The sequence below is a fragment of the Camponotus floridanus genome, unplaced genomic scaffold (genome assembly GCF_003227725.1).
Source record: "Camponotus floridanus strain SB8 unplaced genomic scaffold, Cflo_v7.5 scaffold250, whole genome shotgun sequence".
NCBI lineage: Eukaryota > Metazoa > Arthropoda > Insecta > Hymenoptera > Formicidae > Camponotus > Camponotus floridanus.
The window spans coordinates 307,838-320,521 of NW_020229382.1; the positions used below are offsets into that span (position 1 = coordinate 307,838).

Below are 12,684 nucleotides of genomic sequence, written 5' to 3' on the forward strand. Positions count from 1 at the left end.
GTTATTTAGATCGATCGTATCGATCCATATATAATATTTACAAGTTAAAAGTTTAATCAAATTATGTAATATGGATATATTATTATTATTATTATTATTAGAGCTACGTATTATTATTGTTATTAAATATATATATATATATATATATATAATTATATTTATTATTATTATTATTATGAAAGCTACGTATTCGATATATTAAAGCAGTAGAAATACATATTTAAAAATTCAGTTTTCAAATTTAACACTTTAACATTTTATGTAGAACTTTATTTCAAAATCCGCATTTATTTTTATGATTTATAAATTTTTATTATGATTTATACATTAAAAGAATGCAGCAAAAAATTGTCTTCCTTCTTAAAAAAAAATTACACAATTGTTCCATAAAAAATACATTCTTAATAATAATAATAATAATAATAATAATAATAATAATAATAATAATAATAATAATAACGTAGTTTTAGTAATAATAATAATAAATCCATATCACATAATTTGATTCACCTTTTAATTTGTACATATTATATATGGATCGATACAGCCGATCCAAATAACTGATATCTGTGTATCGATCAATTTATTATAATTGTAGTCGATAATCTTTCGTATGATAAAAAGTTTGACACAGGAAATAAAATTCACCCTGTATATGATATGTATTTTGTTAATATTATATAATATTTTAATTATTTTTTAAATATTTTACATAATATATAATATTTAATATTTTATTTTACGTTCTATCAAATTGACGATTCCAACTGCCATTAATCGCATCAACATTAACAAAGATTTAACGTGAAACATTTTTCATTTATTTTAATTGTCTTTTGCAATATTTTATTCCCTCCATATAACATTGTTTAATTTTTTTTTCTTCACAAGCTTAAGTACCCTCTCGTACACGAGTTTAGGCGCATCCTTAGCCCACATAAAATCCACGTGATTGAATTTAGGCCACGGCACTTCGTACATATCCACTACATTGGGCAACGCGCGATAGAGCCTCTTCAGGTCCTTAAAAAAATTCTTTTGTAAATTATTGCATGCGATTTCTTTTAAATTATTTCTATATTTAATATTTAATATAATAATTCTCTATATTTAAACTATTTATATTTATTAACTCTTTTCGATTTTATGTTAAAGCTAATGTAATGAATGTCTACACTGAGGAAAAAATTATCTTGAAATAAAAAAATTTTAGTTAACTCAAGAAAGCTATTTATTCGGTGGGTACTAATCACGTATTTACTTGTATTCAAAATATCTGTTTGCTTAAGTATTTATTTATATATGTTTAAAAAAATACATATGCTTAAAAAAATATAATTTTTAATTAAATATTTTTATTTTAATTTTACAAAATATTTATTAAAATGCATTTTTTATTCTCAAAAATTTTAAATTTTTTAATTTTAATAAATAATATATTTAATTTAATAAATTATAGAATATATTTTACGAAAATAGTATTTAAATATAAAAAATATATAAATGAAGATAATGTACTTAATATAACATGCATATTTAATTAAAATTAAATACTTTTGCTTAAATGAAGTGAACAATTCCTTGCATTTAAAGCAAAAGATTCAAGAAAACAAATTTATTTGATTTAAAAAAATTTTTCCCTCAGTGTATTTTTTAATTACTTACCACGATATTAACTATCAAGTCGCCACGACCATATAGTAACGCGATAGGTACCGTGATATTTGACAGATTGTAGTCCGGAGGTTCAGCCGAATTATATATCAATTGATTTTTTTCGCGACCATAATCGTATTGACGAAACTTGCCCGATTGGTATATCTGGACGTAATGCATAAGTGTCTTACTCGAGGTACCGGCCGGGTCGTGATTCAGGATAACAGGCAGTAGAGTCTAATAATGAATAAAAAACGATATATGCGTGTAACAAAAAGATCAGGACACCGGATCTCGAAAAATATGAGTTGTGCAAAAAAATGTTTTAGATAAAAGTTATAGGGCTTAAAAAGATCTATTCACAGATCTTATCAATTTGACCTTGGACAGTCGTTTAAAGGTCACCTTTAATTTTTTAAACGGTATCCCTTATTTTTTATTGTTTATTCTTATAGATTATCTCGAAAGCTTTCCAAAACACTATAATAAAGTATTTTTTTATCGAGTACTTTTTGAGTTGTAAGGCTTGAAATAATCTCTTAATTTCACATAAAATATCTAATAAAATGTTCATTTTTGGATTATCTTACCTTAATATTTTTATGCACAAAATAATGTGAGGAATCAACTAGTATAAAGAAAAAATACAATTATTTTTTAAAAAAAGTATGCAATTGTTAATTGCAAATTATATATTTTCTCCTCGAAGCAACTTTTATCTGAAATATTTTTTTGTACAACTCATATTTTTCGAGACAATTCAGTGTCCCAATCTTTTGTTACACCCTGTATACTTAATTCAATCTGAAGCATAATCGTGCGATCATGAAATGAGGAAAGTGTGATGATCGAAAATTCGATCGGAGACTTATTTCGACCGCAAATCATTACTCACATAATTAAATTGCTCGCGATCGTAGCCGCAAATCAAAAATATTATGTCGACGCAGATATTCTCTTCGAGATTCTGCTCGCAAAGGTACTTCGAGAGAAATTTCAAAATATCGCTCTGCGGCAGGAATTCGTCGTGAAAGAAATATCGTATTATCATCTGCAATATCGAATATCTTTAATTTGTAACGTAATTTGCTGGAAATTCTTTTATTGTTATAGTTTTAGCAGTATTTTTGAAACATTTTTTAATGAGATAATTTATAGAAGCTGCGAGAGAATTGCTTCAATTTTAATTTTATTCCTCGAAGAACATTTAATTAAAATTGAAATTGAAAATTAAATATATATATAACATATACATAACATATATATAACATAAACAAAAAATGTAAAGCAGAAAAATATATTAATTTTGTAATCTTTATCACATATATTACTTTACCTTAAGTTCTGTCCACAAAGGAATGAGATATTTTATTTTACTTTCCATATGGTTTGTAAAAGCCACTGGTGACAAGCTAATCATCTTTTGTACCATTTGTGCGATTTCCGGACGTTCTGAAGCCATTATATAAAAACCAGTTGTGCCCATCGAATGACCAATGTACGTGTGCAATGGTTGAGATGTCATATTTGTAATAAATGTGATCATTGCAGGTAAATCATAGATGCCCATTTCGTGAAAGCTGATGCAAAATTTATCAGTAATAAAAAATAATCAATATATTATCATAAAATATACAAATATATATGTATATCATATCATATATATGTGTGTGTCATTTACTTAAATATTTATATCATATAGAGAATGTTTAGATAGATATTGTTTAAATAATTTCTGTACGTATGATATATACTACTTTTTAAAATAATTTTAAAATGATGAATATATATGTAATATAAACATTAAAATTTAAAAATTAAGAAAAGAGCATATAATTAATCATATAATTAGTAATTAGAATATATAAGTAAGCATATATTGCATGTAATAAGGTCATCTATTAGTCATTAAGTTAATTCTGATTATTGTTACAATATTGCTTTATTATATTTTTAAAATTGTAAAATTATTTAATATTTTGAAAATATTTTAAAATAATTTCATATTTTGAAAATGTTTTAAAATAATTTAATATTTTAGAAATGCGAGTACCTGAAATTCCAGAATTTTAATTCCGACGGTGATAGAGAAATATGTTTCCTCGAGTAAGTATTACCACGATAATTACTTAACCAAACATCGTATCCTTGATCAGCCAATAGATAAGCTAGAATGTAAAAAAACAAATGATGAGTTGAGATATGCATAATTAATTCGAGTATCTATTATGTATTTGAGATATGCATAACTAATTCGTGTATCTATTATGTATAATTTGCAACTTAATAATAATGAAATATTAATTTCTATCTTCTTACATGATATATGATTATATAAATTTCACAATATTTTCATATATTAATATTTTTTAATAAAACGAAGAATTAATTTGTAAAACGTACACATTATTATAAGTAAAAAATAAATATTCTCAAACATATAATTTATATAATATGAATATTTGAGACTATATTTAATAAATAAGAAAATAAAAAATATATTTAATAAATCAGATACGTTATATTACAATTATATTACAATTGTATTACAAACATGTTACAAATATATTACAAATTATATTACAATTAAAAGTAAAAAATCAGGAAATTTTTTCCGATATATTTGTCATTTAAATTAGAGTTTCTCTTCTAATAAAAATATAATAAGTAATAATGTTTCGAGACAACTCTTATATATGTACATGAAGATTGATTGAAGAATTATACCGAGTGCTTTGTCTTTGCCAAGAAACAACCAGTCGGCGGAAGTGCATAATAGACCATGTTGAAGTAGCACAGGTAGAGAACCGTTGCCACCTGGGATTCGATGTAACGTTAAAATATAACCGTCCTCTGTTATTGTAACGTAAGCTTCCGCGGGATAATCCGCCTTTCTTATCATCTCCAGCTAAAAGAAGAAAAATAAAATAAAAGATTGACTTGCAGAATGTAATAATTTTGCATCAGGTTAACTAATGTATATCTAATTAATACAAAGAGTAATTGTTAAAAAAAATAATAAAATCAGATAGATAGTATTAGTATAGATAGATAGTATTAGTATAGATAGATAGGTAGTATTAATTATTTAATTAAACACTGTCGGATTATTTTTAGAAATAAAGCGAAATTATTTTGAAATTTGATAATTATTTCACAAAAGTAAATTTTAGAGAATTAAATTTTCCGTCACATTTATTTCTCGAACCAATCAAAATGATTTTAATGATTGTGTCAATTAATATAAATACATAATACATGTATTATTTTTTTAATATAAACTAAAAAATAAATATTATACTAATAATATATAAATATTATAAACTAAATAATAAAGAATAACTAAATAATAATTAAACTAAATAATATTAAAACTAAAAAATAAATATTTTACTAATAAATATTAATATAAACTAAATGTAATATAAACTAAAATATCTGAATCGAAAATTTTTGTGGACTTTAGATTTTGATTATAAAATCATTTTTGAACATTTTCTGACAGCACTGCGGAAATTGAACTGATCGAGATAATAAAAATTTTTAATTCTTACTTCTACAAGTGAAAAGTACGCTTACCGTATCAAGAGTGACGTCAGAATCGAATTGGATGTCATTCGACTGCTCCCAACTAGTCTGTGATATTCTCTTCATGAATACATTTGGCTCGGATGTCATGTTGACAGGCGTTGCGTCCAGAAAACTGCAGAACGACAGCAGACACACGAGCACGATGAATTTCATTGTATCAACGAACAATTATAATAAGCTGCGAAGAAAACAGACGATGAGAGTTTGCCGGAAAATAAATCGATATATATGTATATGCAATATTATTGAGAAAAGCAAGAGAGCGCACGAAATAAATACAATTGTGGACAACTGCCTTTTATTATGCTGCTTCTAAAAAGATGAATCATTTGCTTGAATATTTTTTATCGGCTGGGAGAGAGAAAAGAGGAGAAATATTATCGCGTTATTAGTCATATAGACATGAAGCGTTTATAAAAAATACATATACATGAATGATCTTGATTAAAGAGTGAAATAAAAGTGTCAAATTAATGCATTGTGTTATGATAGATCGATAATATTTTTAATAATTCAATTAAATTCACATCTATTGTCTTATAATTGTGTCACTAATTCTTTATATCGCGCGGAAAAATAATCGACAGTGTTTGTTTCCTTCTCTTTTTATCTGTTTTATCTATTCATAATTTTCCAAAATTTTTGCAGAGATTAATATTAATGTCAGGATCTTGTAAATGTATTTGTAATGCACTTTGACTTCTCCCATATCATTCTAACAAATCTGTCATAAAATATGTTACTTTTTCATTAATAAATTTAGACTCCATTCGTTCCAACAGCTGAAAAAATAATATAAATATATATCATCTTTGACAGTTTTGAATTATTCGCTTTCGTTAACAGATTTTTACATTTCTCAAATAAATTGAACACTACTGAATTTGAATTCTGCTTTATTTCTTCACTCTATAAAAATTAAAAAATGTATATTTATATCTAAAATTCATATATAGATTGCTATTAATTTTATTAGTATAATCAAAGTCTCAATATTAGAAAAAAGAAAATAAGATTTTTTAATTTTCGCATTTTTTAATTTTATTTCAAAATTATATATATAAATTGATAAATAGGATTTATATTGATAAATATTATTGATATAAAATGAAATTCATAATTTTTTATTAGTACTCACTCATAGCTTTTAAATTTATAATATCAGTTATTTTCCTTTACAGAGTGCACCTTTTATAAAACTAATATTTTAACCATCTTGCTCAGCCTATATATCTTACCTTATCATTAAACTTTATCCTTACAACAATTTTACAACCTTTTTTTATATAATTCGATGACTTTGTTCTATTTGATGTGAAAAAAATTCAGCGATTAATATGAAAGATCAACAATGATGTTATTGAGAAACCGTTCACGATATAATTTTGTATTATTATTCGCAAAAAACATGAATGTAAATACTATGAAAATATTTAGTATGCGAGACACTAACACTTTCACGGGAACAAATTATTCAAACAAGTACTCCTTCGTTTTCTCCTTGAATAATTTCACTTTTTGCGCCTCTCGCATGCAATCTCAATCTCCGCTTCCTCCTTCTTGCTCATCTTCACTGAGCCTCATCTCCTCTAATGCATATGTCGCACATGCTGTCGAACCTTGTTACCACTTGTTACGAGCAATCATGATGTATTTATCGAGGAATTTTTCTTGGCCGCATAACTTATACGTAATAATCTACGTGATTGTCTCAATAGATCTATCTTTAGATCCAAAGTACAGCGTTTTTGAGATGCATATAAATTTGTTCTAAAGACCATTCTTTATATTTTATTAAAACGAATTGTTAGTTTTATCATTCGTCAAAAATTTGCGACGTTTTAATTAAGAAAACAAGATTGAATTTCATTGCTCGCATTTAAAAGAAGAATAAAGAATTTGTGTCAAATAATTTGTTCTCAAGTGAATATATAAAGTATTAAAATGCTCCAAATAAAATACAAGTAAATTGCATGACATTACAATGGTGTTTTCACGCCAAAACACACTTATGTTAGCCGCTAAATCTGGGAAATCTATATCATCCTTTCTGTAAACGTCTTCGTAAATGGATAAGTTTTGGATTTTAGAAAGTCGAATGTGATCACGACGAGGTAAATCAATTTTTATAGAAACAATAGTTATTATACCGATATGTAATGTACACATACAATACAATATATAAATATAGTTTTGGATTCCCGCATCGATCAATCACCACGAGAAAGCGGAATATGTTTCCGAAATTTCTGGCAAATTTCTTTCTATATGTTGCGACATACAAAACAGAAATTATACTCGACTGCTAGAGCTATTATTTATTGACATTTGGCGGCTGTTATATATATAATCGCGCGCATTCTAAACATATCCGTGATATCGACCCGACCGATCAATCAAATTTAAAAATATTTTATTTAATATTTTGTGTTTTAATTAAAACAAATTGTATTAAAATAAATTATTAAATGTGTACGAGATTAAGAATGATAATCAAAAAGAAATGAGCTTTTTGAAAGAATAGATTGATTATATCGATTAGCCGGCCATGCAATAATGGCCTTAGCGAATGACATAACTCGCAAAAATTCGCATTCTAATTAGTAATAAGCTCATATCAGCTGCTTTTACGATAAAGTATTGCCGTTGAAAATTAAAACATAATTGTGTACATATTACGCAAAAATTCACATTGATATCCGAACTTTGTCAGTTGGCGATTAAAAAAGGTTAAATTATTTTCTTACCAAAAATTAAATAAATAATTGAAAAAATGATAATAAAGTATACAATAAAAAGTGACAATAAAAGGTTTTCTATACATTTTAATAAATTCTATACATTTTTCGCCAAAGCAAATCCCAATCGGTTTTTTTCCATATCAAACTCGGTGTAATAACGGCCAATAAATGGCATGCCCAGAACCCATTTTACTGCATCTTTATGTGTTGCGTCGTGATTCCAGAAGACGGTTATACATATATTTTCATCATCTGGATGCTGAGCGGAATTAAATACACGTTATAAACTTCTCTTATACATATTTAAATAATTTAAATAATTTTCCTAAAGCACTCACCCGAATGATGTAATTTTTACCGGTAAGATAGAACGGTTTACTCTTCAAATTAAACCTGATACTGGACAATTGGGAAATTTGATTGCAGTCCACCTTTAAGTAAATAATAATATTAAGATAGTAATTAATAATAAATATATTAAATATGTTCAACGGAAACAAGGATTAGAGTCGTTCAATAAAAGTTTATTCGAAGGAAATAAATACTTATTTTTGTATCGCTATTATCAATTTTTTATAATTTTTTTTATCAAAGGTTGCATGTTTCGTGAAAAATATGATTACTTGAAAAATATCATTTACTTACTCTTCCCTGTTGATTAATTCCAATAAATTCATTAATACGTAAAATATCTAATTCTGGTCCAATTATTTGCCAAGCACTTGTATCAGCGATAGCTTGGCAGCTTCTCTCGCAAAAAATAATATTTTCCACTCGGATACTACAAAGCGATGACATAAATAATTAGTTGAAACATGATTAATGTAATTTAAAAAATAACGTACCTATTTATGGTAAATTGCCAGTATTCTCTGATAGTAACGGGGACATATTAAAAATTCCCTTCATAATAAGCTCAATCAGAACCACCGAATATCAATTTACCACCTAAATCGGCTGAAGTGTTTCTGCAAATTATATTTTTTATATCGCAATATATAAGTGTGATAATTAAGATTTAGTTATATTTAATGTGCAAATATAAATATTACTTTAATTTAAAAAATTATAATACTATATGAATAATAAATTTAATTTATGTTAATATTAAAATAAATATAAACATATACAAATAGAGCTCTATGTAGTTATATATATAAAACTCATATATATTAAAAATTTTCGTTTAGAGAGTAATATATATTATTTATAGGTAAAGAGGATATATACCTATTTAAATAAAAACTGAAAATGCGTGATGACACTAGACCTTGTTCAATCATGTTGTCGAAGACAGGCGTTATTCCACCGACAGATATATTGGAATAACTTAGGCCCAAGAGACCATCAAATTTTCGGTGAAGTATATTTACATACAAATTAAAATTATTTACGTTCGATACGTCTACCACTTCTGCAAATGTTTGATTCTTTACATGGAGGTTGGCAACCTATGACAAAGTTGGTATTAAAATAATACTACATCGTTATTGCCGCGCAAGAAAAAGAACATAATTACTTAAAAAATATTTAAACTACTCATATGATCTCTTTTTTCTAACTAAATTCGATTGTTTGTTTAATAATAACTTACATTCATTGTATCAGTAGATAGGAATCCATTTATATTGTAATCAAAGTATCTCATTCTAATCTTAGTATGATTTGATATATATGTGTAGGATTCCATACTATTATATGGACGACGTGCCGCTGTGAAGCATATTCAGTAATATCGAGAATTATTAGAAAGATTTTAAAAATATATATAGAGATATTGTCTTTATTAGTCTAAGTACACAATATTCTTTTGTAAATAATTGTTGTACACGTAAATGTACTTGTCAAATTAATTCAAAAATCATTTTTGTTTATCAATACTTCTTTGCATCTTCAGAGAGTAAAGGTGATAAATTATTTAAATTAATTTATACATTTCCAAACTGATTAAATAAAATTTATTTAATAAATAAAAAGGAACATATATACAGGGTGACCCATTTTAACTTAGGCAGCCAAATAACTCGAAAAATAAGCACACTACGAAAAAATGGTTAGAATCAAAATTTCGTCATTTCGAGGGGGACGTACAATGACGTTAAAATCAGCCCCCCACCCCTCCCCCTGGGCGGTGAGGGGGGGCAAGTTTGAAATCTTAAATGGAACCCCCTATTTTTCATTGCATATTCTTGTAGCTTATCTCGAGAGCTTTCCAAAACACTATAATTAAGTACCTTTTTATTAAGTACTTTTTGAGTTATAAGGCTTGAAATAATTTCTTAATTTTACATGAACCATAAAATATCTAGTAAACCATTCATTTTTCGATTATCTTACCTTCATACTTTTATGTACAAAATAATGAGAGGAATCAATTGGTGTAAAGAAAACACATAGTTGTTTCTAAGAAAAAATATGTAATTTGCAATTAACAATTCCATATTTTTTCTTAAAAACAACTGTATGTTTTCTTTACACCAATTGATTCCTCTCATTATTTTGTACATAAAAGTATGAAGGTAAGATAATCGAAAAATGAATGGTTTACTAGATATTTTATGGTTTATGTAAAATTAAGAAATTATTTCAAGCCTTATAACTCAAAAAGTACTTAATAAAAAGGTACTTAATTATAGTGTTTTGGAAAGCTCTCGAGATAAGCTACAAGAATATGCAATGAAAAATAGGGGGTTCCATTTAAGATTTCAAACTTGCCCCCCCTCACCGCCCAGGGGGAGGGGTGGGGGGGCTGATTTTAACGTCATTGTACGTCCCCCTCGAAATGACGAAATTTTGATTCTAACCATTTTTTCGTAGTGTGCTTATTTTTCGAGTTATTTGGCTGCCTAAGTTAAAATGGGTCACCCTGTATATATATATATATATATATATATATATATATATATATATTTATATACTATAAAATGAATATTCATATTTGATATGACTAACAAATATTTTCAGAAGAAATATAAGTCATGAAAGTATACATATAAATTTAAACGTCTCAGGAATCAACCATATAATTTACAATGCTTACATATTTACAATACAAGTACGTTATGCATTTAAATATAAATATATCAGAAATGTTCATTACTCATTGATCTTTCTAAATTGTATGAACTCATGTATATCCCAAAAGTAATATTTAATTTGTATAATCTAGCATTAAATAAAAGTATAATCATAATTATACATAACATAATGGACATTGATTTTTAATTAACGATAATTTTGCATATGATTTTACATATAGAAGTATTATAATTTAAAAACAAGTAACTGTATCAACTATTAAAAATAGGATACAGAGAATATCAATTAAGTAAATAATACAAAGCATCTTATCTTATATCTACGGTTAATTTGCTAACGCGTGAAAAAATTAGTTACAATCAGATGTTTTGATGACCTCCAAGCACGATATTTATGTTAACGGTCGTCGTTAAAAAATAGGGATAAAGACAAGATGGACAAAAGCGAACGTTACGAAAGAACAATGAGTCACTTTTTCAAAAATATTCTTATTTTATTTACTCCTTGACTAATAAATAAAAATATACGTCTTGAGCAAAGAAATTTCATCCAATTTGTGTTGAAGCTTTAATTGCATTTGCACAAGCCACGTGTTTAATCCATGAAATCGGAAACGAGAAAAAAATCGGTCTTTATAGTTTGATATTTATTACGCCAATATATAATAAAATATATACTGACCAATTCCGCGTCAGTCGTCATAAAGAGCACCACTACTACAAAAAGGCGAAACATATTTCAGAATTTATTTACTGCTAAAATCTCGAATCGTGAAAATTTCAACGACGACACTTTATGACCAGATACACAGGAAAATAAAGTGTTGTCGTTTATTAATTCTCCTTTTAATACTGTATTGGTATTCGACAGCATTATAAATATATATGATTGCGCGTGCCCCTCTATTGAATGCTTGAACAGATAGAGAATGCGCGAAACATTCGAAAAATCTTATATATTTCATTCTTATATATTTCATTGAACAACTTAATTTTAATATATCATAATTTGCATGATCGTGTATTCTTAATGACAAACGTTTATTTATATAAATTCATGATTAATAATAAAAACAATTCTTTTGAAAAAATACATTGTTTATATTGACTAAACAGACAAACATAACTAACGTAACATTAACTTTACAATAGATAATTTGAAAAAAGCAGCATTTAATTAATCAACATTTTTTTTATATAATTATTTGCGGAAAAACTATATTTATATAATTATAAATCACACTTTATTTGATGAATTCTTGAGGCTTTCTAAAGAGACAAGAAAATAAATATAATATTAAAATATATATATAAATATTCATTAATTTCAGAAATTTTGTTATGATCAATTTGTTATGTTAAATTTGAGATAATATTAATACGAATATTTTATCTCAAGATTCTATACAAAACGTAAAAATCTATACTATATATGTCTTACTTGTACTATATATATTTCTACTATACATTTCTTTCATCATATATTATGTAAATTTGAGAAAAAAGAAATAATGAATGTCTAATAATAAAACGTATCTTTTTATTAAAAACGTGTAATTGATTTATTGAAGTAAGATAATTTTCAATAATGAGAAACATTATATTATGATAATAAATTCAATTACATTATAAGAATTAATGTATGATAGGGTAACATA

The 12,684-nt window shown here is 25.9% G+C and overlaps 1 protein-coding gene and 1 long non-coding RNA gene across 5 annotated transcripts; both read right to left on the bottom strand.

Annotated features, from left to right (window-relative positions):
• Window positions 1–745: 745 nt before the first annotated feature.
• On the bottom strand, window positions 746–6,848 carry LOC105258675 (lipase 1). 4 transcript variants are annotated; one of them, XM_025409253.1, is made up of 8 exons: window positions 6,701–6,848; window positions 5,236–5,359; window positions 4,384–4,564; window positions 3,710–3,824; window positions 2,993–3,236; window positions 2,552–2,707; window positions 1,666–1,893; window positions 746–1,023 (listed from the first exon to the last, which is right to left on the bottom strand). In XM_025409253.1, the coding sequence occupies exons 2-8, from the start codon at window positions 5,332–5,334 to the stop codon at window positions 847–849; spliced, it is 1,200 nt and encodes a 399-aa protein (XP_025265038.1). In that variant the 5' UTR covers window positions 5,335–5,359; window positions 6,701–6,848; the 3' UTR covers window positions 746–846. The 4 variants fall into 4 exon arrangements, with proteins under 4 accessions (XP_025265038.1, XP_025265036.1, XP_025265037.1 ...); XM_025409251.1 differs by having other exon boundaries at window positions 5,236–5,425; XM_025409252.1 differs by lacking the exon at window positions 6,701–6,848 and adding an exon at window positions 5,516–5,536 and having other exon boundaries at window positions 5,236–5,425.
• A 1,291-nt stretch (window positions 6,849–8,139) lies between these two features.
• LOC105258677 lies at window positions 8,140–8,713 on the bottom strand. The gene is made up of 3 exons (XR_003122893.1): window positions 8,634–8,713; window positions 8,327–8,419; window positions 8,140–8,247 (listed from the first exon to the last, which is right to left on the bottom strand). It is a non-coding gene; the product is annotated as an uncharacterized LOC105258677 (long non-coding RNA).
• Between the last annotated feature and the right edge of the window lie 3,971 nt (window positions 8,714–12,684).